Source organism: Photinus pyralis, unplaced genomic scaffold, assembly GCF_008802855.1.
Source record: "Photinus pyralis isolate 1611_PpyrPB1 unplaced genomic scaffold, Ppyr1.3 Ppyr1.4_LG8, whole genome shotgun sequence".
Taxonomy (NCBI): domain Eukaryota; kingdom Metazoa; phylum Arthropoda; class Insecta; order Coleoptera; family Lampyridae; genus Photinus; species Photinus pyralis.
Genome location: NW_022170819.1, coordinates 23,753,270 through 23,780,344, shown reverse-complemented (window position 1 = coordinate 23,780,344; position 27,075 = coordinate 23,753,270). Strand labels below are relative to the sequence as shown.

Below are 27,075 nucleotides of genomic sequence, written 5' to 3'. Positions count from 1 at the left end.
AAGGTCATGTCCAATGCCTTTTTGTTTTGGAAAGCAAAGATCGGGAGACGGCGAGAGGAATGAGAAATAAACGTATCTCGCGTTGGAGATGTAAAAATAGCGCGGATTCCGTAGTTCCTCCGAGGATTTTCTAAAAATACGCCGGAGGTCGAAAATTTTCGATGAAATTAAAATCGCTCACCTTGATAGTTTTCGAAGTCCATTTGCAGATACGAACGTCCAAATTTTTCCCAACTCAAGCCAACCATCAACTACACACGCGTTTACGGCGACAGACACCGCGTCTTATCAAAAATATGATATGATAAAAATTGTAAATATCGTAACCCAAACACCATTCCGTAGTTGAGGTCCGGAACTGTCTGTACTTAGATAACGTTAACAGGATCCAAAAAAACAAAAGCGAAACCGTGACCATTCTGTGTAGGTGTCAAATCTTTCGAGAAGCCAAATTTTGGCAAGATTTTTTCAAAATTCTCGATTGGCATTTATTTGCTATAACGAATATCAAAGCCGCGATGTTCCACAAGGCAGTGGGTCGGGGCCCCTTCTATTTTATCCTCTACATAACAAGAATTTCAAATACTCGTATATGTCAAATACGACTGTTTGAAGCATTATTGTACACGGTGCACCATCTAAGGCGCCTCGGATCCTTTACCATAGAAAATATTATTTCGGTTTTTTTTTAAATGCGCTTTATCTGCACAAGATTTGTGCACAATTTATTGTTTGTATTGTATAAATTAGTGGTCGGTTATATTCGGAAATTTGCATTTTGATTTTGATGAAAGTAACTTCCTGAAGAAATCGACCTACCAGACATATTTCCATAGGCAGATTTGTATTTATTTGATTTATCAATAAGGACCTGACCCAAGCAGGGGATCGGGGTTATTTGTTTCAGTGAGTGCACTTAATTATAATATTTTCATTCCTTTGACTTGAAATTGTTATTTAATAATCCAGGTGTATGTGTATTAGTGAACAGGAGAATGTACAAGTAATTTATATGCTAAAGATAAAATCCCTAGACTAGATAATGTCAAATTTAGCAGGGACGCGCAATCACGAAATAGGGATTGCATTCGTTTTTATTTTTAGATTTCTTTTTACGAGCCGGACTAATAATGTATATACAAAAAAAATGGAACTGGATCGCTTTTGTGTCTATTAATATATTCAATCAAATAGTCTTATAAGTATTTATTAGAGTTCGATCGAACCAGAACGTTAGATTTTGAATTACCTACCTACAGATCTTAGAAGGAGATCAGAAGTCAAACTTTCGCAACGTTAGGGGTATAAAAACAATTTGTTTACTGAGCTAGCCGTGGGAACCACAAAAACGAATTGTTCTGCCTGTGACATAGAAATTCAATTTGATTTTATGCAAGTGGCGTCTTCGGGCCCTGTAAATGTAACTAGTTAGAAGGAGGGGGAGGAGGCATTGGGAAGCGCAACGTGACGACATTTGAGCAAAAAATTGGATAAAGCTTGAGAGGATAATTTTTAATAGAAAATAGAACTAAAATTTAAGGAACTTGAGATAAACTTCGCTTCAGAACAAATGCAGAAGAGAACTTCAGGAAAATAAAAAAAAAACTGAACAGATACTTAAAATGAAGGATTTGAGAATAACAAGGCGGAGAACTCTAGAACTTGAAGGAAAAAATAATTTAAAAGAATAAATCCAACGTGCCGAAGAAGAGGGAGCGCAATAAAGATGAGTGACAGGAGGGGCCAAAACAAATAATTAATATAAACATAGCATATCCCGCATATTCCAATAGTTTCTGGAAATTGTAGCAATTGTAGCGATTATCGGAGGAATTGCAGCAATTGTAGCAATAATCAGGCGATTGCGATAATCATAGACTGGTGCACCTTTATAAAAGAGCATCATTCCAATCAGTGGCGGTTTGTCCAATAGACACAATGTCACGAAGCACCTATTTTCCGCGTCAAAGTTTACCTACTTTTATGACCACGCGGTACGTGTACACCCGGTATCTAGAAGCGTTTTAAGTTGAGCGCTTCGTTACGAAAAGTGTGGTGACGTATTTGTGTAGGTTCAAGAGTTGAAGATAGAATCTAAAGGTAATTGATTTAATTTCTAGAGTTGTGTTTCAGCCGCCCGCCGTTACCGTAAACAAAAGCTGTAATTAATCCGTCGTTTGCAACCGTTCCCGTTAAGATATTTCAATTATTTTTGTTGCGTCCGAAAGCTCTTGTGATTTAGAAGACGAGGGCAAATGAATATTTTAGAATATGTCAGTCATGTTAAGCCATTGTTAGCAAATTTTTGTTTCCTATGGCAATTCAAAACGAGCATTAAAACTGAAAGGCAATGCAGGTTTATGCCGATATCAGTTTTGATAAGCGACCTTTATGCCGACCTAAGGAATTCCAATTAACAATGAGTTACTAGACTACCGACCTTAGACATTTCAATCTGACCAATTAAGTACGTGCAATTAACAGTATCAGTAAATAATTGTTGCTCAAACAGCATCCAATTAAGTCGCGAGGGGTCTTAAAAGAGGCGCTCTTAATTTATTTGAATAAAGACCAATTACAGATTTTTAGGACGTTCGCAGGCCGCACATTTAATTAAGTTTTAATTTTAGATGTTTTATAAAAGAGGGGATCCTTTGGCAACCGTGCCGTTTGATTTTTATTTTGCATTACCGCTTTTGTTTTTTCTTGCACAGTAACTTCTACTGCCCCGTTTTATTGCAAGGTAAGCTTTTTGATAGTTCCTGTTCCATTAATTACGAAGGGGGGGGGGGGTATTGTTTCGCTTTCATGCATTTGATTTTCCATAGACACCGCTAATTAATTTTTATTTTGTTGCTTTCACTCTCGCTAGGGAGTTTGCCGTAACTTTTTTTTTAGTTTTTCCGAAGTGACCGCTGCCATTTGCTGAACTCCTCCGATTACCGGAGTTTCTGTTTTCCCGAGGTTTCCGGAACCGTCCCGCAAACCGTTGTTACCGGCAACCTTGACCAGGAGCAAAGTCATACCCCTTGGTGGCGCTCAAGTCCGTCCGTTTTTCTTGTAAATTAAATTATAATCATTATTCCGCTAATGCTTATTTAATCTTTCATGCCATTTGTGCGCGAACATACTATCCAAGTTCCAAAGGGTTGGGAGTAGTGTACAATTGCCGTAATTATATTATTTGATTGTTGTGAATATTCGGAAGATTTCGAGAATAATCGGGAATTTTCGGTAATATTCATGTTCTACAAAATATACTACACTATTCTATACTAATTACAATACACCGATGACGGAATCGATCTTTTAATGTAGAAATATGTTTATTAAAAACAATAAAATGTATGTATGTATGTATATGAGTTTTAAATGCAAGTTTATTAAACATACGTACCTGTACATCAAAAAGAAAAAACTTTTTTAAATACTGCACCTTCAAAACAAAACTCTAAAATTCGGACAAATTAAAGAAAACCGAGAAAAAAATAACTCAATAATTCAAAAATAACATTGAAAGTTAAAAAACTTCACAAAAATCTAAAAATTCCATGATTAGCTAACACTCCGCCCGCTATAAAATAAAAATAAAATAAATAAATAATTCAATATTTAGAAAACTAGCCAATAGAACACCGTGTGTCATAGCACATAGAAAAAACCTACATCAACTTGTTCAATGTTTTGTTTTGAAGATTTACTTTTGCGTGATACGATCTACCCGTGTAACAGCGCGCATCCTGACAGCACACGGCATGCTAGATTTCATAATAGTTCGTAAGGAAAATAATTTTAGGGAAATTTGAGGTGCAAAAGAAGCTCGAAAGGGCAAGGGGTGTCGAGGAGAATTTGAGAAGGGCTTCGGGAGGTTTAATACCAAAGAAGATTTTTAATTTTTTTCCATGGAACATACTTATTGAAAAATTAATACATTTTACTCTAAACCATTTGGGCGCTATCGAGTATCGACCACCTACAGAACATTCCTTATACAAAGGATAAAGGATACACGACGCTATATCTTTTAGGGCTACTACATAATATTGTCTTATCCATTGAGCATTGGGATTATATCAAAAAATCACAGTGCGCGCCTTTATCTATGGAAGCAGAAGCTTATCTGTCCATAAAAAAACAAACGGTAGATCTAGTTGATTAATTTCCACCAGACGTCGCCCTCCTCCCTCATCGTCGATATTGGAAAGAGCAAATTAAATATTTTGCTTGTCCGTCGCTTATAATAACGGAATATTAAATAATTTGGCAGTGAAGAGAAACGACGCAAATAACTGCACCTTATCTAATTGCATTTAACGCTACATCGAACTGCAATGTTTTAGTGTCGTTGGCAATAGTCAATGGTGCGCGACGTGACTGCGAATACAATAACAGAGATGATGAAATTGAAATTATACTAAACAATCAGAAGGGCAATAAGTTTAAGCATGATCAGTCAACAAAATTATTAATTTGAATTGCAAATCGCACGCGAGAAATGGCGTCTCCGTTCGAAAACAATAACTCTGCGCTAATTTATGAGCACGACGCGGAGGCGAATTTAATAATATTATAATTAATAAGTACACAACCGTTTCGGTATTATTTGGTCAGGCAAGAGCGTGATCTACGCCGTCTGCGGCTTTGCCCATTTTTTGTTCGGTCGGTAAAATCCCTCGGGGGGGAACCGAAATCTGTGGGATTTCAAAGGGATAGTAGTACATTGCGCTACATATGATGTAATTTGATAATGGTTGGGTAATTACCTTATGAAATAAAGCAGTGCCATTAATCTACCTACGCTATGTAAATATAAATAATGCACTTGGTAAGTAGACATGCGATATTTTATTAAATTAATGCTCTCCTACTTTATATACAGGGCGATTCGCATGTTTTTCAAATAAACCGAGGGTCGCAGGAAGGTACCCTTTAAAAGTGCACAAAATTGCATTTCTTCTAGAGAACCATAAAGGGGCATCAAGAATGACAGTTTTTGGTTTCCAAAATTCCCATCCCAAGATGGAGGGGGCGGAAAAAATCTGCCTTATGAACGTGATCAGAATTTGAAATTCCGTGTATTTCTTTGATTTAATTTATGAAGAAAATTTAGTAGTCATTACAGTTTTTCATATGGCGACTATGGCTAGTACAAAACGCAGAACTGCCCCTAAATCACACTTGACTGCGTTAAAAGTTCGCGAACCCCTTTTCAATAACGTTACAGGTGCTGTTATGTGTGTTGCCTATGCTATAGTTTTGCAATACAATCGACATTAATTTTACAAGAGACTGTAGGTACAACAGTCTATTCTGCTTTAATGAAAACATTTCACTATATTACCGTCAGCCCATCACCTTTGGTCAATTATGGAATTTTTGCAAATGACTACTTGAATAATGAGGGTTAATATCGATAATTACACAGCCACCGTTGCGTGAACACCCTGTATAACATTACCAGTATTGTCCATATTGATATTGATCGTAGCGATAGCGGAAATTGGATACCTTTCAGAGTGAATCTCGATGGAAATTCGTTTCCTCTTGTAAAATTGACTTACATTCTGTCGAAAATAATCTGGCGCCTATCCTCATCTCGTATTACGCGTAACGTCTTTATTCCCACCGACCTGTAACAGGCATGAGAACGCGCACAAAATAAACAAAAAACAACAAAAATACAAAGGGGCAAAGTTAATGCCATCGTATAAACAAAATCAAAACATAACCTCACTCACCGCAATAACACGTATTTAATGAATAAACGAACACCATCTAATCGGCATGGGATAATCGTGACTTTCGGCGAAATGAAAGAGGCAAAACGTCCCCTCGCGGGCACCAGAAATGCGAAACAAAACGCGCAAAAAACAAACTTTAGGCAACGCGAGAATAACATAGAATATGGGATGATACTCAAACGGACGTGCGGATGACGACGAGCGAAAAGAGAAAATTTCGCATAGCTGGAAAAAAGATCCTTTCTCCGCTTTAAAAACTTAAAATTGGCCTTAAATGGAACGCAACAAACGTGCCTCCATCATTGCGCCGTCCATAATTGGATATTTTGTAACGCAGAGCGGAGCAGTTAATCAATAAAAAGTTAATAATTAAAAATTTATAACTTTAAATCGGCGCGAACCGGTGGCGACATCTGACGAAGCCAACCGCGAACGTTGGCGGGATATTGATTGTACACCTTACTAGTTTTGGCGCACTGATGAAATTTCAAATAGGAAGAAATTACGCCTTATTTCCCACATTTTCTCCCCAAAACATGCATACACCTACCCTGCGAATTTAATAAATGGGATTTTTTCTAATTAGTTCTAAAGTCGGCATTTAAATACCGTCAAAATTTGATGTATTAACTATTTTATACGCAAATGTCCTCATTTTTCCATCCTCGTGTCGACTTGGGGTTTTTGCTATATGAAAGTTTGAGTTCCAGATGTGGAACTATCAAAAATTAACGGGTTTTTGCTTTTTGAAAGCGTATGGGTTTCAGATGTGCAACTAAGTATTAATCAAAAATTAATTTTGGCGTCTATCACTTTATTTCACCAATTTTCATGGGAAAAAGACCAAACTCGATGCCCAAGGGATGATACATGTGTATTTTAATTGGCGACTAAAAATATGCCAAAATCGTTATTTATGTATCCATTTTCTTGGGAAAAAGGCTTGAAGCCCAAGAAGTATTTTTAGCGCCGAAAATATTTTTATCCAAAAGATGTTCGGCTAAAAAAATGTGTTGGGAAAAGACCAAACTCGATTGCGCGATACTCACTAAGTGATCCATATGCATTTTTAATGACCAAAGTATATTAGCCAAAAGATCTCAAAATCGATATTAATTTCCATAAGCACAATACGGCATCTGGAGGTGCGAACGAGCTGTACAAATCAGATTTGGATTTGCGCATGCGCAAACTTCGCAATGCCATTTTTCTTATTTATGTAGACATTTCTTTGAAACTTTAACCACAAATGTTTGCAGTAAAGATACGCATATCGCATAAATCAGATGTGCGCATGCGCAGACGGCGCAATATAAACTTTCTTATTTATAAGAATATTTATGCCATAACTAATTTTTCTTTGTGCACACAAATAGTCCGTTACATGACCTTTCGGGAAGTACTGATCAATTCAAGGAAAATGCCCTAAAGTTACTCGCGGTAAGGCGAAAATCTTTTTCCCATTTTTAATTCAAAAGGCAAAGTAATCGGTAAACAAATATGGCCTTTTAGGAGGTACTGATAAATGCATGGAAAATGCGCTAAAGTTACTCGCCTTAGGGCGAAAACCTTTTTACCTATTTAATTCCGGTACGCGTCAACTCACCAAGGGCGACTCGCCACCGGACCACTCGCCACCGACAGACTCGCCAACGGGACAACTCGCCAACGCGACAACTCGCCAACGGGACAACTCGCTACCGCGACAACTCGCCAACGGACGACTCGCCACTGCGACAACTCGCCAACGAAATATTTTTCCCTGTTTAATGTGTCGTTCAAATAACGATGTGATTGTCAAATTTTCTGTTCAAATAATAATTTGCAGAAGATGTCGTTATATCAAAATGCAGTAATAGAAACAGGTATAGGCGGTTGGGTCTTCATTCAAATATTGACTACAATTTTTCGATAAACTTTTTTTACAAAATTAGGGAAATTGACTATTGCATTTGTGGGATGCATTTGTATGACATATTAAACAGAGAAATATATTTCGTTGGCGAGTTGTCGCAGTGGCGAGTCGTCCGTTGGCGAGTTGTCGCGTTGGCGAGTTGTCTCGTTGGCGAGTCGGTCGGTGGCGAGTGGTCCGGTGGCGAGTCGCCCTTGGCGAGTTGACCGTGTCCCTTTAATTCAAAGGGCAAGTCATCAACAAATTTTGCAAGATTCATAGGAAAGAGAGAAAGTTCTTAATAATAATCTAAAAATTTGGCAAGATTCATATAAAACAAAGGATGTTCTCGTGTCGGGTTCCCTCCTTTTACATAAACGACGAAAGTAACCGGGAATTTTGGAAAAAGAGTACAGCAGCCGTTTTCACTCAAACTGTGCTTTTTTATAATTCAAATAGCGAAATAATGGAAAACTCATAGCAAATAAAGAGCGCGCTCCCACCAGATGCGCTTTGTAACTGCTCTTAGAACTCAAAAAGACTCCTCTTGATGCCTCTAGACTCTAGAAGCCACACTCTTTTTAACCTTTGAACGTTCTCTAATACTCTGCAACAGTTTAAAAGACTGCACATTCCCACGTTTCAACTCTTAGAATAATTTACGTGTCAAAGCGTAACATAAACACAAACGAGGCCAATGAATATAATATAGCGAGTACCCCAGACATCGTGGCGCCAGCAAGTCGATAAAAGGTTACTCACCAGCGATAAGGAATGAAAGCGGATGCGAATCATTCTTTCCTTGATATATAAAACGCCTTCTACACTCTTCGAAAACGTTCCATGATTTTTTCTAGAAACTTTCCGTTTGCTTTATAAGCAAATTTAAAGTTCCAATGCTGAAGTGATAAATAGTTCGCGCTCGTGTTTACATGTTATAAATTTGAGATCAACTGAGTGATAAAACAATGATTAACTATTATAAATCAGTCTATTTAAGAATTCATTAATAATTGCTTGTAAATAAATAAATCACGTAATTAAATTTACATTATACAACAGTCACTTTATAGTCTAGACGCAGGTCCGAATTTGACGGAATTTTCTTCAGCGGAGTTCTTTTATCCGATGAGTTTTAGGGGAACACGGCATACTTTTAAATGTATTTTGTCTAAATATTGTAGGATCTTTTGCACCATTTTGATATTCAATAAACTTTCTTTTGCTTTTCACATTCAATAAGTGTGTTATTTAAGTTCCACTTTTCCGATAATGGGCTTCGGTACGAGTGATGGAACCATGGTCTTTCACAACGTATAGAGGGAATCTTGCTGAGTGCAAGGTTTGTATTACTACGCTGGTGTTCCGAGTTTGTGTTTTTTCCCCTTTTGTTAACGAGGGAGGTCTACTTAGGTACGTCACAGCCTCCTGTTTAAACTTTGGGCGAGAGCCCCAGCATTACTGAATCATGTTTTTTTTTTGCTATAGCGTACAAGTGACTCCGCCTTTATATTATTTTATTAAGTATTTCTGTATGTATTCACGTGAGAGTATATTATCAGTGTAATGTTGCCTTGTATGCGTCGACTAACCAGTTATACCGTGGAGGAAGTACCTCAGGTTCCGATTCTTTGCTGTGTTTGTTGCTCCCTCACCTCGTGCGGACTGCAGCCCTTGTATGTTAGCAATACGAGCAGGTGGGCCCTCTAATTAACATTTCTTCTGTTTAGCAGGGTGGTTTGCTAATTGCTTGTGTGATAATCGACTTTACCTTGAATATCCACTGCTTGCGGTAGCCGATGGTTGAGAAGAGCGCCGATATTTTAATGTTATTATTTTAAGTAGATGCAATTTATCAGTTTACAATTTGCTTATCTCAATTGATTGTATAATTTGATATGTTTGATTTGTGGTTTTTCTTTCTTATATTGTCATATATATTTAATTTTCCTTGTTTTTTCTTACGCACTTCTCTTCGTTTTGTACAATTCTCTTGCCGATTATGTTTCATTTTCCAACACATAAAAGACCATCATGTTATAACATAACGCAGGAGTCCTATTTGTACCAACTCTTCCTAGCCCAATGCTATTTAAGGGATCATGTGTAGATTAAGTGTGAAGCAAATTTGAATAATTATTATCCAACTACCCCTAAATGAGACTTGGTTTTACGCATTACTTTTGCCCAAAAAAATCGATTACGTTATCCTACTGTTTTATTTTGCTTGCGATTGTGCTGCTCTGGGAAAAAAGTCAAAGGTACGGTTTCGATGTCAACGAACTAGAAAATTGCAATTCACCTGGTTGGCCGTTAGAGGTGGTACCCAAATCCCCTTTAAGGAGAAACGGGAGCAAAAATTTGTTGTTTTGTAAAAATTTTGTTTTTGCTGTTGCAAAATCTAATAAAGATGAGAGCAAACAAACATGATTAGGCAACCCATCATACCTTAAAACTATTAAGTACACCGAGCGTGATTAAGCAAGTACCTACTCACCATAAAAAATAAGGGGGGCTAAAGCCGCCTTTCTTCTCATTTTGCAATTCACGTCACGCACATCTCATTCACCCCAAAAAATTATTATTGTCCGGAGCACCACGTAATCACCAATCGCGAATAAAATTGACAGCTTCGATAAGATTGCGGCGCGCGTGCTGATAATGTTTTTTGCAATTATTAGAAAATGATTAGTACTTTTCCTTGAAGTTACGACAACCACCTTAGTAGTTGTATCACGGCCAAGTGACTTATATTTTTAGCACATAATTAACTATTTTGCACTTCGAATTTCATTACGTTGTGGGTGGGAAAGTAAATAAATGTTTGTAAGGCATCGTTTGCCGCGTTACTAATTAATTCGATTTTCTCTGACGGAATGTTTTTAATTCGCCAAAGTGTGGAAAATAAAAAAAAATGATTAGCTTCACATATCTAATGGATTATTAATTGTAGCTTTTGGAAATGGTTGCGCTGTGTAACTGTGTCTACACAAGGACATCGTGTATAATATACAATTTGTACTGTAAACAATTAATTATTTGCCACCTACGCGTTTCAGGAATTTTCCTCGCTCTTTTTTCGAATAATCGCATCACGCGGCAATGAGATGTAGGAATTTGGGATAAAAAAAAACCTTGGCGAAATTAGGCGGACAAGATCGCTCTATTCTTCTAAAACAATGGTCATTGATAGAAAGAGCTCAACCGCAGGTCCGTCCGACCGCCGCAGTGTCCGTTTCCGTTTCCTTACCTCGAAAAGGAGAACCGCTTTCAAAGAAGAAACATTAATGACCCCAATTAGATGCGATAATTGTGCGAGGGATTAGATCAGACGCGTGGTTTACATTAGAATGGCTGAAATAATTAGTAAATATTGATCAACTAAGTATTTGCTTTAAGCGTTTCTCACTCTCACACAATTAATTTTCTGTTTGAGTTCACAATCAACGGTGGCTGCGTAATTAGGTTGGCATATAATTCCATCACGTGTTTATTTGTTAATGAAAGTGGGCCAGGTACGGCACAACAAAAAGCAAGAAAATTAAGCAAGAAATGTGTACGTGACCGTGGCCCTTTTTTCCAAACTTAAAACTGGGCCCTTGTCAGTTTTCTGATCAACATGTACACCAGACCTTATTTTGTAAGTTCCAAATTGTTTTAGGCGTTAGGACCCAAAATGTGTGAGGCTACGGTTACAATCAATTAGTCTTAATTACTAGGGGCGATTATATAACAAATTCTGTATTAAATAAATGTTATCACTTATCACCTACTACAGTGATAGGTACATGTGTTCGTCAATTGTCAAACGCACCGGAACTATGGGAAAGATAGCTATTATATACAATTATTTTCTTTCATTTTGGCGTAATTACCAGAAAACAAAAACATTACGACGAAGCTATTAGGTATTATAACGAGCGATAATACAATCTTAATAGGTTTTACGTGCCCAAACAGCTCAGTCAAATTCCGCAGAATGATTATGATTATGAACGGTTGTAGGCGTTAGATGAATGGCCTTCAGGTGCTTTTGATTTCCATGGTCGATTTTATATCCTTAGTGACATTGTGTGGATGGTTGCGTAAATTGTAAAGATCGGTAGGGAATGATATTCTTACACCATCTAGGTATCTTCTTTGTAACCCGCTAGTTTAGATGTAATTATTGTAGTCATAAGTCAATGAATAAAGAATACCAGGAAGGAGAATATCAACAATATACGTGCGACCGCGATGGCTTTTGCAAATGGCGGACAGTAGTTTCCTGTTCCAGTGGTGTACCTACCTTACAGTTGTAGAAGGATACGATTATAAAGAATTTTACACGAAAACAATCTAAACCCCCATGTGTCTACTCCACCTATGACTTTTGTTTAACTAACCTCAAACTACATTCCGATAAAAAATTTGTAAATTTACATGTACTATGTAAAATAATATTGGTATCAATACTTACACATGAAATGTAATTCCCAAAGATTTATTTTTTTGTGTTTTGGAGCAACCACAAGCACAACAACTAACCATTCTTTTTATTTCACTGCAACAGCCACAACAAAAATGACTCATAAGTGGCTTTTGCAAATGGCCGACTTCCGTCGCACTCTCTCTCGTTTACAACTTGATTAATGCTCCTTCCTGGTATTCTTTATTCATTGATTGTAGTAGATTTTTCATTACGTTAGTTCTATATTTTCGCTGTTACCTATAGTTCTTTGTTTCACCGTTAGAGGCTATAGTAGTGTTAGAAGTTCCTTTTACTTACTTCTTTGTATTGCTGTAGAGTGCACGTTTTGTACCTTTCTGCACTTAATTCTGCCCCCTCCTTTCTGCTTGCGTGAGGTTGTAGTTCTGAGAACTAAGTTCTCTACCTTCGAATTGACTAGATGCTTCGCGTCTACCTCTACAAGGGGTTAGTGTTTTGGCTTTATCGTATTATCTTTAGAGTGATTTCTTTGTTTCTCTTTGATGTCTTGGTGGCTCCATTGAAACTGTGTTTTGCATTTAAACAATTCGAGGTAACGTACATTATTATACAGTGTTTTTCTTAAGACGTATGTTATTTTTTTAACTTCCTCCCCATTGTTTATAGTTTTCTTATTGTTTCTCAACGTTATTTCTTTTGGGTTGACCTACTAGGATATGGATATGGATGATTTCGCATTTTTACTTGGACCCGCCATTTTAGCAAAAGTGCCGAACGACGCGCGAGTGTTTCTACATTACCGACTTGCGAAATGGGGGTTTACAGTATAGTTGAATTCCGCAGTTTTAATTTAATAAGCGTGTACCTGAAACCATAAAACATTTTTTTGGACAGTAAAAGTTTATTTAAAAATAGAGGCTGATTAGCAAAAAAAATAATGAACATGTGCGGTTTTAAAGGTTTATTCAAAACGATATGATTGTGGCGGGCTCTGTGACGTAATAAGCCCGACCAATCAGCTCCTAGAACCATTCTGATGACATAACGACTTGGCAATATTGCAGGAAAATGGCATTTATAACTTGCGTCATCTGTCACAAGCACTTGTCACTTTCGTGCTAGATGCAGTTAAACATCCCTCTCAAAACGTCAAATGTGACAAACGTCTCACTTCTACGTGATTGGTTGGAGGTTTGTGACGTATTTAGTCTGAAGCGTTTCAAATTCGGAGTAAAAACACAGCTTTTCAATAATTTATTTTGGGTTTATTTTACTCGCAAATAAAAATTGAGGACACACGGGTCTTTTTATTTTTAATGTACTTTGTGGATCAGAAATAAAAAATGAAGGCGGGATGACCCCATTCTAACTATCTTAACCATTTGAATCTACTTCATTCTACCAACACTAACACCTACTTCCCAGTTTTGTACTTGGAGACTTCGATATCTGTTTCTGAGTTGGAACCGCAAATATATTAACGAAACCTTGGAGAACATTAGTGTTGTATATCGCTCCGATTCTTAGCTACGCGGTTTGATTACCCCGAAGACTCGGCTCGTATTTTGTCTTGTTTCTGTTTTGAATTGATTAGTTTGCATTGCTATCGAATGGAAATTTAGTTATATTTGTGCATTGTAAAGTGTTTTTTATTGAATTTAATGTCCCGTTTATACCTTCATATCTTGTACGAACCACCCGTAGTTGAACAATTTTTCATTCGAATTATTGGTTCTTTTTGAGTATTAATTATAGCTTTTGGTATATGATTAGCCTCCGTGCCAGACGTTAGCATTGCTATTTCGCAATATTTTATGTGCATCGCGATTCACTAACTCTATTATTTGTTTGTCGTGTTACTACATGTTACACATTTGCAAAACGCGCCCTTCTGAGCTCAAAAGGTTGCGACCCGAAGTTCAAAGGTAAATCTTGTTATTTTCCTTTGATTACATATTGGTATTCGATACAATCAAATTGTTATTATTACATTTGCATGTTATTCACTTAACGATTATAGTTCCGTTGTTTTGATATTAATATTTTTTCTGGCTACCTGTTGATCCTCCTTTTTAATTAAAATTCATTTAAATTCACATTGACATAGCATAATATCTATGTATATATTACAATGCCCTATTTGTCAAATTTTGAGATCATTTGATAGAATCACCATCGATTGTGACGTAAATTATTGTTTATGCTGTAAGTATCAATTATTTTATTCCTCTAGGATCTCTTAATCTGCCTTGTTTCCCCTTTTGGTAAGTATTCCCTTCTTTCTTTTGACATTTACGGAAGACTAAGTGGTTGTTTGAGTATAATAATCCCGAATATTCACCCCGACCCACCTCAGCTTGACCTGAGCTTATCGTGTGCTTATCTCAAGGTAATTTTATTGCTTTTGCTCAAAGTGAACATAATAACTTGCTCCCCTCCCCTCGTACGTTGTGCCATTACATTTTTACATTCATGTGAATTATCTCATTACTTAAGTGGGCTTCCATAATAGAAATCTGCTCTCAGTATGGATACATCGATTATCTTTGTTATGGACATTATCGTTTACCTATCACTTGTAATCGATGGAGGTTCAAAGGCAGTGGCGCAACCAAGGGGGGTGCTTTGGGGCTAAAGCACCCCCCAAAATTCTAAAGAGAAACCGTCTAAATGGATTGGCGATGCTGAATGGTCATCGCGCAATTACTGTTACCAGTGATGAGGTGTTAAACCCCCTAGCACGCAATCCACAAAGACTTGATTTCATCATTTAAATTTTAATTATCTACATTTAAGCTAAATTCGATTGTTATTAATGCATTGTATTAAGCCAAAATAAAAGGTAAGGTTCAGTTTTGTACTACTTCTTTCAGCACCCCCCCCCTCCCCCCGAAAAAAGGGAAAGTACTAAGACAACTCGTAATCCTAGCACCTCCCAAATCAAATTTCTGATTGCGCCACTGTTCAAAGGTCTTCAATTAACCTCAAAAGTCTTTTATTTTTATTTATTTATTTTATTTTATAGTGGGCGGAGTGTTAGCTAATTAGCTACTCTATCCCAAGACTCTACCCACTATACAGTCACAAACAAAAATGCCTTACCTGGGTTTCGAACCCAGAACCCTTGTAGAGACGTTTAATTCAATGTCTTTTATGTTGAACGTTTTTTAACGGTTCATAACGTGACGGAAAGGACAAGTGTGCGGCAACCTTAACAACATGTGGTATTGAATTTGTATTGTGGTCAATACAGGGAAATTTGCACATATACCGCTTCCTAGTCAACGTGAACAAAAGTATGTTTGGCGATAAAAAGCAATAAAACGTGTAAAAATAACGCAAATGTGAAAAAAATTCCATCGATTAAATGATTACCTGTGAGACCATTTCCTCAAGCGCCGCGTTTTATACGGATACGGATATAGGATGTCACTAAGAGAAAGTGAAAAACCGAAATATGTGAAAAAGGCGCATAGTGCAACCAAGCAAAAAAAAAGAAACCAGAAATGAACAAAAAATGGGCACTTATTGAATGGAATTTTTTGATTCCTCATTAATAAATGAGTACCTTGGATCTACTCATGTAACTTATGTAATATAAGGATGATGAGCTTGCAAAGTTTAAATTCGGCGACTGAGAGTGTGAAGTGACAGTAAAATGGCCTAAAAATGAGCACTTGCCAGTCAATCCTGTCATCTGCTTATTTCACCCCCGGCCAAAACTTAGTACACCTACGGATCTGAAACGCGCAATTTTCGTGTAACGCAAAAATAAATGCGCCAAATATAGAAAAATCGATTCACTTGTATATGGGGAAAAGAAATTAAGTCGCCCAGCAATAAAATCGTTCTCTAAAAATAGACGTATAAATAGGTGTGAAAAATCGCCCTTCGGTGTTTCACATTTATATGACGATGTAATAAAATCAATCGTGGGCCGCCGACTAAAATAAGTCCATTAAAATGAAAGGGTAGTATAAGTTAATTAGAAGTTCTAATTGGTAGCTATGATTGTGATCAAGATCAAGCCATACTCTCCAATGAGTGTAATTACCGAACCGCAAACGACAGTATAAATTATCCTTACAATTGGATTAATTAAATTACTTCATTATCTTTTAGACCTAATTGCCGCTTAAAAATAACTTAATCTCAAGGGTCGTCGATTTGGGTGGTTTTAAAAAGGTACTACGCGCAACTAATTTCACTTAACTTTTTATAAGTTGGGGCATTACAAAAAGAGCGTTTGAAGAAATTTCAATTACTGTAAGAGAAAAGCGTTGGCGAGCAGTAACGCAATCGTTTTCAAAATTATCGTCACTTTAGAAAACCTTGGAAACTTTCCGGAAGAGTGGCCTGATGATAATTAGGATGCAAGGTAGGAGTTTAATCATACATATCTTCGCTCAGTTTTGGAGGGAAAATGGCAGTTACATAATATGTTGACCTTATACTTTTAAATTGGTATAGTGTTTCAAACTCACCGCTCATTAAGTGAAATTCCATATCAGCACAGAAATTAATTACTTGAAAACTGTTTTATTATATCGAGCATGTCGGAAACGCGATCGGCGAAAAGCTGTTAACTTGAAAACCTGAGCGACGTAACTGGAGTTGTTGGCTAACCGTTTGTTGTTCATGGCGCGAAATAGTTATAATTCACGTTTCTGCGACCCAATCGTATCGCACTCAAACAGCAATCAATAATCATTACTTTTGATATTTATTGGTCCTTAACGCCGAATCAGCCTCAAGTGAAACTCTATAAATAACTTGCTCGGGAAATAAAATTTCACAGGTGAGAATAAATGGCACTTCAGTTCCAGTGGTATAGACAGTCTCGGTTAAATTAGAAAAAAGTTGGGTACTTTAGGGCTTAGTAAAATTATTCGGAATTCCGATCAGTTCCGAAAATATTCTAAAAAAACCTAAATTAATCATATTCGATTTTATTTTTTCTGATCCTGTTTGACAAGATGTTAAAAAACAAATGACATTCCGAGACTGCTACGTTTCGGCTTTGAGAAACCATCACCAACTTCATATTTTTATATGAACCGGAACAAAGTAGGCACATCTATATTGAGTAGCATTTGTTATTACGAATACAATTATGTATAGCACAAATATGATTTTTTATTATAGGTATGTCATTTAAAGGAACCATCAATAAATTATTTTGACAGTTTGTCAACGCCTACTATACCAAAATGTTAAAAATTTAATATCAAGCTTTTTTCCTAACATATAATAAACAATTTTTAACATTTTTGCTTTACCAAACGGATTCAATGATAGATTTACAATGGCTATATAAAACAAAGACTACGATATCTTTTTTGTTAACGTTTCTTGAAATGAACGTTTGCCCTCTGACCTATAACGAACTCGGCTTTGCTGTCAATGGAAAAAGGGCTTATGATTAACAGATATAGGCTGGACAGAGGGCTGAGAACGGTTGCTGTCTTAGAATCGCCATGCAATTTGAGACTCCTGGGAAAATGTTGAAGATAAAGAATCGTCAGGGGTTGTTTTAATGTCCTTATTGACTAGGAACTTTCGTCAATTTGTAACGAAGCACTCGTTTTCCGCCTTCAAGTTACCAGTTTTAGTGATCATCTGTAGATGAATACCCGGTACCAGGCAACATTTTAAGTTGGGTGCTTCGTTACGAAAAGTGTGCCGAAAGTATTTATGTTGATTCTAGGAGTTGAAGATAGAAGGTACTTAAAAGTACCTAATTGATGTAATTTCTAAGTTGTGTGTCAGACGCCGTTACCATAAACAAAAGCTGTAATTAATTCGCCGTTTGTAACCGTTCCCATCAAGTTATTTCAATTATCTTTATTACGTCCGAACGCTCTTGCCATTTAGAAGAGGGCAAATTAATATTTTAGAATTTCAATTCTTTTTTTAAGTAATTAGCAGGATTTTGTTTCCTATGGTAAATTAAAATTGCAAAGCCATGTAGGTTTACGCCGATATCAGTTTTGAAAAATTCCAATCCGGTCAATTAAGTAAGTGCAATTAACAATAGCTATAAATGTGTTGCAGTAAACAGCATCCGATTAAGTCGCGAGGGGCTCAAAAGAAGCGCCCCTAATTAATTTGAATTTTAAAACCAATTACGGATTTTTAGGACGTCAGCAGGCCGCACAATAAATTAAAGTTTTAATTTTTGGATATTATTAACCGATTACGCCGGCCGGTCCTGAATTTCGTACGTTCCCTCTCCGTATTTTGGGAAGTTTAAATAAGATACACGCTAAATTTAGACGGGATCTTTTGCCTTTTCAAGTTACGTTCGCAAGTATGGTACTTTTTGAGCTTTTCTGTAAGTTTACTTTGGCAACCATACCCTACTTAAATCATCGATCTTTTGAATTTTCGCAAGTTATGTATCGCAATTTTGACCTTTTCCGTAAATTTATTTTGTATGCGTCCCGTTTAATTTTTGCTTTCACATTAAGTTGACCTACCGTATCTACCAGATTTTTTTTTCTATCACAGCACTTCCTACCGCTTTGTTTTATTGCAAGTTAAGCTGTTCCTGTTCCATTAATTATCGTTTCGCTTTCCTGCATTTGCTTTCCCGTAGATACCGCTAATAAATTTGTGTTTTGTTGCTTTCATTCCCGCCGTAATTTTTTCGAAGTGACCGCCGCCAACTGAGCAATCATTATACCAAAAATGAACGCGATTTCATACAAAAGGTTAACGGTATCAAATGCATGAGAATCTGCATTAAGGTTAAATCCAGTGAACTTCAAAATCAAAGATAGAAACTCACAAAAAATATAACATTCTTCAATTATCAATTCAATCAATTATCTTCCAAAATGGCAATATTTAATTTTTAATTGGTTAATTTCTTTTATACTACCAATCCCAGATAGATTTTAAGGTCAAGTACCTCTTATGCATTTAAAGCTGCATATACAGCAATATCCGTGGGTTTTATCGCACCGAGCTAAGAAACTAAACCTAATATCTTCATTAAAAGGCTGTAATTTGAGCTGTACTCTCACTACCTTGACGGCTAATGTAATTAACGAACACAAAATGAATATGCAGAAATGACGCAGATCCCGTTGACCGCAATCATCCAGATAAATTCTTACATTATCAATAGCAACATATTTTCTTGAGAATTTCTACAGCCTTAAAAATTATACTTTATCTATTTCTGGCAAATAAAAGTTCTCGTCACAAATCATTGCATCATTTTTAAATTTACCAGAATTGTACATGGTATATGTATACAGAACACTATTTTAGAAGGACTTCAGATTGCTTCTCGCAAGTTTTCATGATAACGCTGTGGTTTACACGCAGTGATATTTATTAAGAACACATAACACAAAAAGCAGGAATTGTAGGGTCGCAGAACACTTAACTTATGACAGTTGCATCTCTTCTTACTCGAGCAGCGCACTCTTGACAACATAGATTATGTTTTAATTCAAGGGATTAAATGAAAATTTAATTTAATCGCTGGGGAGCAAATGAACAACCCCTAAAAATGGAGATTAAATAGCAGTTTGATCCGTAAGTGCAACAACTAATTTAAATGACAGATGGGTAAAAAATACTACTACGCACAATTATCAACTGTGGACTACAACACAAAAAATTAGAAGACAATTATTCCGTTCTTACAAAACCTAATCATACTCAAACGGCATGCGATTATTATATAAATGGCACAATACCTTATGTTCCTTTCCGCAAAGGGTTTTCCCCTAAAAACTCGTGGTGAAATAATAACGTTCTGCTAATGCAGAGTTGCTGGGATTCTCGAGGATGTGTAAGGTGATTGGTTGACAATCTTCCAGGTAATATCTACTTATGTATCTTCGTCGACGGGAAATACTTTCTAACAGTTCTAAAGATGTCTTCGGAAAGTGATCAGAGAGCTGGTATCCCCTTTGAATTTGTCAGCTACTATTGAATTACATAAAAATATAAACCATAAACCTCGTGTAATTCAACTTTGGCATTTCTGGTAGGGGGCGCTGTAAAGTAAACGATTTTCACATATGCATTTCATAATCGCAGGCTGATGATGAAATAAACTGTTATTTCCAAAGTCAATAATTAGTGCTATTGTTGACCATTTATTAATTATATAAATATAAGTAAATTCGTACATTTGCTCGGTACCGACCATTTGACATTGAGTTGTTAACTAAAAAGTGATTATGAGCATCGGTGTACTACTACAAAACTCAAAACATGTATACCAATTGCGGCAAATGATAAGTGCATCTCGTAATGAATAATTGAGCGAGCAGTGGCAAAATGATTTTTTAATAAGATGAAAGTTATAACATATCAATATCGATTATAGTTATACAAATATTAATACGAAATAAATTCTACTTCTTAATAAAAATATTTATTGGAATACACAGTATGTAATAAAAAATATTAGTTGTTGAAAAGGAACATTTCTATAATTTCAAATTCTTTGTAAATACATCGTCACTGTGTAAATGAAAATCCCATATAATCTAACAAATGTGTACGTACATAACTCTAAAAACATTTTGTAGTTGCTAAACATCAAGATTATGAAAATTCTAAGTGTCACACATCTTTCTTGTGCATAATCTTTTAAGCATTGAGTAACACCGGAGCTGCGAGTTAATATACTTACACAAAATCAAACACATTCCCATTTCTTTTTTGTTTTTCTTCTTCTTTACGAAAAAAGGAAATTAGAAACATTCAGTTTTCTTCTACCTTGGTAATGCAAATATACACGTAATTTAAGCAGATTCTCTTTTCTAATACTGCTGTATACAATTTGAAAACGAAAATTAACAATAATAATAAAAAGATAAAATAACAACAAACAACAAGCTGAACCGATCACTGTTTCTGAAATGGTCGACTTCTCGCGTTAAAATGAGGCTGAAAACCTCTACTGCTGTGCTGAGGTCTCGCCACGTTGAACGCCCAAGGCGGCATTGGAGGACAGAAATTTGGTGGGATGGTCGTCGCCATCGTTAGCGGGGGGTTCGAATTGAAAGGAGGTATTGGAGCTTTCGGAAGACCTAAGTTGGGCGGGTAGAGCGGCTGATATTCGCTAGACGATGGCACGTAGACTTTCGAGCTACGCGCCGGCTGCGTCTTCGGTACCACCCCACCACCGTTCGGATTGGATTTTAGGGGTTTTACAATCTTGGTCATCGGCGGCTTAGGTACGTTCATTATCGGCGGCGGGATTACCGGCAGGGTCACCGGGTAGCCGCCGGGAGGCGGGGGCTGCGGTAATACGTGGGGCACGCCCGGAAGGGGCGGTATATTCGGGGGTCCGAACGTGGATGGCACAAACGGTTGGGTGTTCGGGGGAAATGGCGGCATTGGGTGCCCGAATTGCGCATTGTAGGGTTGCATGCGAAGCACGGCCGGTCCCATGCTCATGTAGCCGAAATTCGGAGGCGGAATCGGGTAGCTCGGCGGCGGGAAATTTGTAAAGCTAGAACTGCACTGCTGACGAACTTGGTTGATGTTGGGTGGGGCGAAGTAGAAAGTGGGCTGAGTGGTTTGCGGTACATATCGTTTTGGTGTCGGCTCGTACGAATCGCGCATTTTGTGACGTGCCGTGTCCACTTTATTCTTGAGATTCATAGCCGTTTCGAACATCCGGTGCTTTTCAAAGCTGTTTCTCTTGCGTTTCTTGTCGAAGATGTCCTTCTCATTGAGGTGCTGCTTTGAGAATGTGTACTCCGTCTCGTCATCCGAAAAATCGACAAATTCAACTGGTACTTCATTATCTCCCTTCCAGGAGGCATCACTGCCCTTGATTCTGGAACAGAAGCAGTAACTGTAACTCGCGGTTTTCTTTTTTCTAACACTACACCAGTAACAATTTTATTCGTAACACAGATTCCGATTATTCGTGAAAAGCTTAGACTGCTCTGAAAAGCGCATTTAAGGACCCAGGAAATTCTGGACAGGATCTGGAAGACTCTCAAAATCACTTATGCGTGAGAATGCTCTGGGTGCTCTTCTGAACACGCCTTTCCCGAGCTCTCTAGCGTCATTTTTTATTGTATTATTCTGCGATTCCTAAAAATGCTAATTTTTCTAGAAAATTCGGCGATTTCGAATCCGAAATTGTATTCAAAACCGCGGAATTCTGGAAAACTGCCAGAAATTCAAGAAAAAATCTCTGAATGCAGAGGACATAAAAATAATAATAATAATAATATTTATTATCCAAACAAGTAAATATATACTCAATAACAGGACAATATTCCAAAAAATTGCAAAATCAAAAGTACATGCGAGTAGTTTAGTAATTAATTTAAAAAAAAAAAACACTTCAAGATATTAATAAAGAAAATAAATTATAACTCTAATGATTGCAACAACCGACCCAAACCTTCATGAAAAACGTCTACTGGCGTGGATAAGTCATTAAATAATGAGCAGATTAAATGCACTGGAGATCTCTGAAGCACATTGGTCTTACATCTTGGTAGGTAAAATGGTGCTGGGCATCTTGAGGACAAACGTGGGACGCAGAATCCAATTTTCCCGAGCACAGACGGGCAATCAATTTTATTATTTAAGATATTATAGAGAAATGATAGGCAGAGACGTTTTCTTCTAGTTTTAAGGGGCAGCAGCTCAAACCGTTCACACATTATCTGCTGAGAAAATCCCCTGGGTGGATAGACTCCATCTTTCTTGTAGCATAAGTATTTAACAAGACGCCGCTGGATGTATTCAATTGCTTCATCGTATTTTACATACAGGGGGTACCAAATCAACGCCCCATACTCTAATTTGCTCCTAACCAAGGATGTGTAGAGAGCCTTCATGGTATACGTATCGGTAAAAGCGGAGTTTGAACGAATAATAAATCCCAATGTCTGAGTTGAGCGTTTTACCATGTCGTCCCAGAATTGTGGAAGAAAATCTTTTAATTTTGAAGAAAGATGACATTACGAGTAGATGTGTCTCATTCAGACGTGCTACTTGCCTTTTATGAATACCCTCTTCAGACACTTCATTTTCAAGATATTCGTTTTGACTTCATGTCTCGTCCAGATGATGCATTTTGCTTTTGTAAGTACTCCCCTCCCACAAACTGTTTTTTGAGATATTCGATGTTACAGTTTTGCCATCACCAATGAATATATTTCTTCCAGACGTCCCAATCGCCCTTTGTGAGTTTCTTCCTCCGACAACCCGCTCTTGAAATATAAGGAATTGTAACCATCACCATGATAAGGGGTAGAGCAGAAATTAATTCCTTTCGTTGAGACTTTTCATTAGAGTACCATGAAGGGTAGAACCTCCCCCCCCCCCATTTCCCAAAGTTTTACTTGTCACCACTAAAAGCATGCAAGCATCCGTATTCCAGATCTCTGACTATTTGGTTGTCGTGGGTGACGCATTTCAAAAACAACATCTTAGAAAATAATTCATTCATAAACCCCCTCACAATTAAAGTTAACAATATGTGATGGCCGCCTGGCCGTATAGGCTACCTATTGCAAAAAATTCCAGGACGAGACCATTCTCCTAAAAGTAGTTCAAACCCACAGAAGTAGATCTAGCACATTTTTTTAATTCTTAAAAAATGCGTTAAACATCTTGTAATTATGAGAAAAATGAACAAATTCAGAATGAATCTGAAAAAAGAAATTGTAATTGCAGAATTTTGAACAAAAATTCAGTTTAATAATAATGTTTATTATGTAAAAGTAATTATAAGAAGTCTGAAAGAAAAAAATCAGTATCAGTCTGAGGATAAATTCTAGAAAAATATTGTAGAATTAACAGTAAAAATTCAGTTTGTCTAACAAATAAATTCTAAAAATCTTCTAATAGTAAAAGAAGAAAGAAAAGAAAAGAAAAGTATATCATGGTTATGAAACACACATATTGCAGAAATGTCAGTAGAATGCAGTTCGAATCTATGAAACATTCTAGAAAAATTTAAAAATAAATAAATATATAATATAATAAAAATATATATCATGATAACAACACAAAAATATTTTAGAAGGGGCACCTACTACAAATCAATGAAATGAAGATTAAAACAATTTTTAATAAACATGGAACCCTATTCCATTAACGAATTTTTTTAGAATAGTAGGTAAATGTAATACATTAGGACGTATTTCTTCTTATGCATTGAAAAGACTTCATTTGTATATAGTAAGAAATAAAGAAGTATTATTATTATTATTATTGCAGAATTTCAAGCAAAAATTAGCTTTGAGTTTGCAAAAAATTCTTAGAAAAATCTTGTAAGTCTGAGAATAAAATCTCCAATTACGAGCCAACAAATTACAGAATTACGAGCCAACATTCAGTTTGTCTGAGAAAAAAATTCTAAAAATGTTGTAATTCTGAGAAAAATATCTCATGATTTCGAGACAAAAGTATTGCAGTTTCGAGACAATTCTAGAAAACCCTTGCAATTCTCTGAACATATATCAAGATTACGGAACAAAAATATTGCAAAATTCCAGTCAAAATTCAGTTGTAATCTGTGATAAAATTCGAGAAAAATATATCATGATTACAAGACAAAAATATTGCATTTTCGAAAGAAAATTCAGTGTGAATGTGAGAAAAAAAATCCTAGAAAAATCTTTTAATTCTTAGAAAAATGTTATGATTACGAAACCAAAATATCAGTAAAAATTCAGTTCGAATCTGTGAAAAAATTCTACAAAAAATTTAAAATTCAATTCAATTAAAAAGCCTTTCTCATTGCTACTTATTGAGCTCTACAAGACACCAGTGACAACATTTCGTTTTGGGGAAATCATCGACTTTATTTTTGATATGCCCTGCAAAAAAAGTACACACTGTATTGAGTAGCATTTTTTATTACGAATACAACAGTATACGGTACAGCAAAAAAAAAGTTCGAAACTATTGGTTTCAGCAGGATGGTGCAACGGTTTACAACGCCCTAATCGTGCAAGCATACCTATCGAAGAAATTTCCTGGAAAATGGAAAATTTGCCGTTGCGAGATCTACTGCCCACCTGACCACTCCCCCCTTCAAGAAATTCAATCCCCATGTACGGGCCCCTGCGAATTAAAAACGTTTTCTGACCGCCACGTTACCCTCGGAGTCTTTCAATGTTTACAAGAAAATTACGGACCTGCTCCTTGGTGCCCATGAGATTAAAAAAGTTACCCTTAATTGTTCCGAAATATCCTCGAATCGTTCCTTCCACATCCCCTGCTACATTGAGAGCAAGCTTCAACCCAAGCGCCGTTGAAAGGGGAAGCAATGCAAAATAGTGCAACTGGATACATGACCTGAATATAGAATTTTAGGTAGAATCTAAAAATAAAATAATATATAGGGTGTTCCACTAAAAATAAGTGACACTCAGTATAACTGAAAATGCCACCAGCTTGAAAATATTTTAGATGAGTACCTCTTTCGAGATATAGATAGTGGGACACCCTGTATAATTTTAGCAAATATTTATACCTACAAGTTTAAGAAAAAATCCTGGAATTATGGAACAAAATTTGTGAATTTGGAAGAAAGGCCTCAAGATTTGGAGAAAATTGGATGGTCGTAAGATCAAATCTGTAAATGATGAGGAAAATCTGAGAAAAGGCTTACGAATGTGGAGCACCTTATTCAAAAGTCCCAAACAACTTTGGAAAATGGAAAGCGTGCTACACAGAATTTCTTATGCCAGAAAAGAAAATTTTATTAACAAAAATTAAAAAAAAAATCACATTCTAAGTTAATAAGTCTTGTAGATATTTACTCACTTCATCAGTTCTTTCAAAAACACGTATTGAGTATGCTCGGTGTTTGGGGCGGAATAAACCGGTAGACCCTTGGAAATTCCCTTTGATTCAATCTCCTGCTTGGAATTAAAACGAACAACGTACATAGGCGAAGTCACCTGTCCCATGACGTCGTGAACGTAGCCCAACGGTTGCCTGCCCTCATCCAGAAATAGGAGCGTATCTAGGTCGTACGCCGGCACGTTCGGTAATGACTGGATCGTTACTAAAAGCCAAACACGTCATCTTAATCACGACGGACGCTTAGTGAACTGACCTAAACTATCGACGATACTAGTCACGTTCCCCATTTGAATGCAGTCGGTTTGTTTGAGATCAATATTCAATGTGGATAAGTCCGGAACTGGGGGTAAATCTTTCAAACCGAGCTCGCCTTCGATATGAGTGACAGGTTTACTCGGCTGCTTCACTTCCTTGGCTGCTATTTCAGATTCGGAATCGGAACTACAAAGAAACTTAGTACCTTTTCACAATTAGCTACATGTACCTTTCATTATCAGACGAGTCACTAGTATCCGCCTTCGGGTCGCGATAGTTCTCTTCGTGTTTCTCGTCCGAATCAGACTCGCTAGCTGAATCGATTTCGGAATCTTCGGATGAACTTCCGTACGCCAACAGATTAGACAGGGACTCTGATATATTTGAGGGTCGAATCGGAACCGATGCCGCCTCATCCTCGACCAAATTTAACTGCTTTACATTATCACACAACTCGTCGTTATTGCTTATGTTTTGAATACGGGATTCGTCCACACTGGGTTCAGTCTTGGAATTCATATGTTGTGAGTTTGTATCATTTTGATGCGCCACATTTATTGTCACAGCTGGTTCTGCAATTTGCTCCTCGTTCGAGGTGACTTCGGTCGCCTTCTCCTCCGCATTTGCACCATTTTTCTGGGTAGCTAAGCCAGTTGAACTATCCATTATCACAGCCTACTTGCTATCAAGTAACATTAAGTAATTTTAACTGCTAGTAATGGTCTTAATATAAAATAAACGTCTTTTCTATTTTTCCACTAAAACTAACTCTAGTATCCATCAACACCTGCTTTGAACGTTACGGCAGATAAAAGACATGTGTATGCCACACGAAGCCATTTTCTTTTATCGTGATCACTCAGCGATGGGGTGTGTAACTTTCGTAATTTTTTTTGTACGACGACGCCGCCATCTATCGTTCAATTTCATCACATGCTTAC

At 36.8% G+C, this 27,075-nt stretch overlaps 2 protein-coding genes across 8 annotated transcripts in view; both read right to left on the bottom strand.

Moving 5' to 3' along the window:
• Nucleotides 1–16,663, bottom strand: part of LOC116177739 (dual 3',5'-cyclic-AMP and -GMP phosphodiesterase 11) — an 84,135-nt gene extending 67,472 nt beyond the window's left edge. The window contains exons 1-2 of one of the 7 annotated variants that reach the window (XM_031496812.1): nt 5,739–5,887; nt 5,562–5,630 (exon numbers count right to left, since the gene is read on the bottom strand). Coding sequence is in view for 4 of the 7 variants with exons in the window: in XM_031496809.1 (XP_031352669.1) it covers nt 10,130–10,169 (40 nt within the window). In the remaining 3 variants the exon portion in view is untranslated. Of the gene's footprint in view, nt 1–181; nt 219–5,561; nt 5,644–5,738; nt 5,903–10,129; nt 10,385–16,545 lie in introns of those variants that run through there. The other 6 variants (XM_031496815.1, XM_031496811.1, XM_031496809.1 and 3 more) reach the window with 6 other exon arrangements.
• Nucleotides 16,664–20,355: 3,692 nt separating this feature from the next.
• Nucleotides 20,356–27,017, bottom strand: LOC116177741 (H/ACA ribonucleoprotein complex non-core subunit NAF1). Its single transcript, XM_031496817.1, has 4 exons — nt 26,364–27,017; nt 26,133–26,320; nt 25,838–26,081; nt 20,356–21,875 (listed from the first exon to the last, which is right to left on the bottom strand). The coding sequence occupies exons 1-4, from the start codon at nt 26,798–26,800 to the stop codon at nt 20,936–20,938; spliced, it is 1,809 nt and encodes a 602-aa protein (XP_031352677.1). The 5' UTR covers nt 26,801–27,017; the 3' UTR covers nt 20,356–20,935.
• Nucleotides 27,018–27,075: the final 58 nt, after the last annotated feature.

What these genes read in the sequence shown, in the direction of transcription:
- LOC116177741 (XM_031496817.1), bottom strand. Translation starts at nt 26,800, where the DNA reads ATGGATAGTTCAACTGGCTTAGCTACCCAGAAAAATGGTGCAAATGCG. An exon ending in GACTCGTCTGATAATGAAAG is followed by an intron (nt 26,321 to 26,363) that starts GTACATGTAGCT and finishes GTTTCTTTGTAG; the next exon opens with TTCCGATTCCGAATCTGAAA. An exon ending in TAGTATCGTCGATAGTTTAG is followed by an intron (nt 26,082 to 26,132) that starts GTCAGTTCACTA and finishes TTTGGCTTTTAG; the next exon opens with TAACGATCCAGTCATTACCG.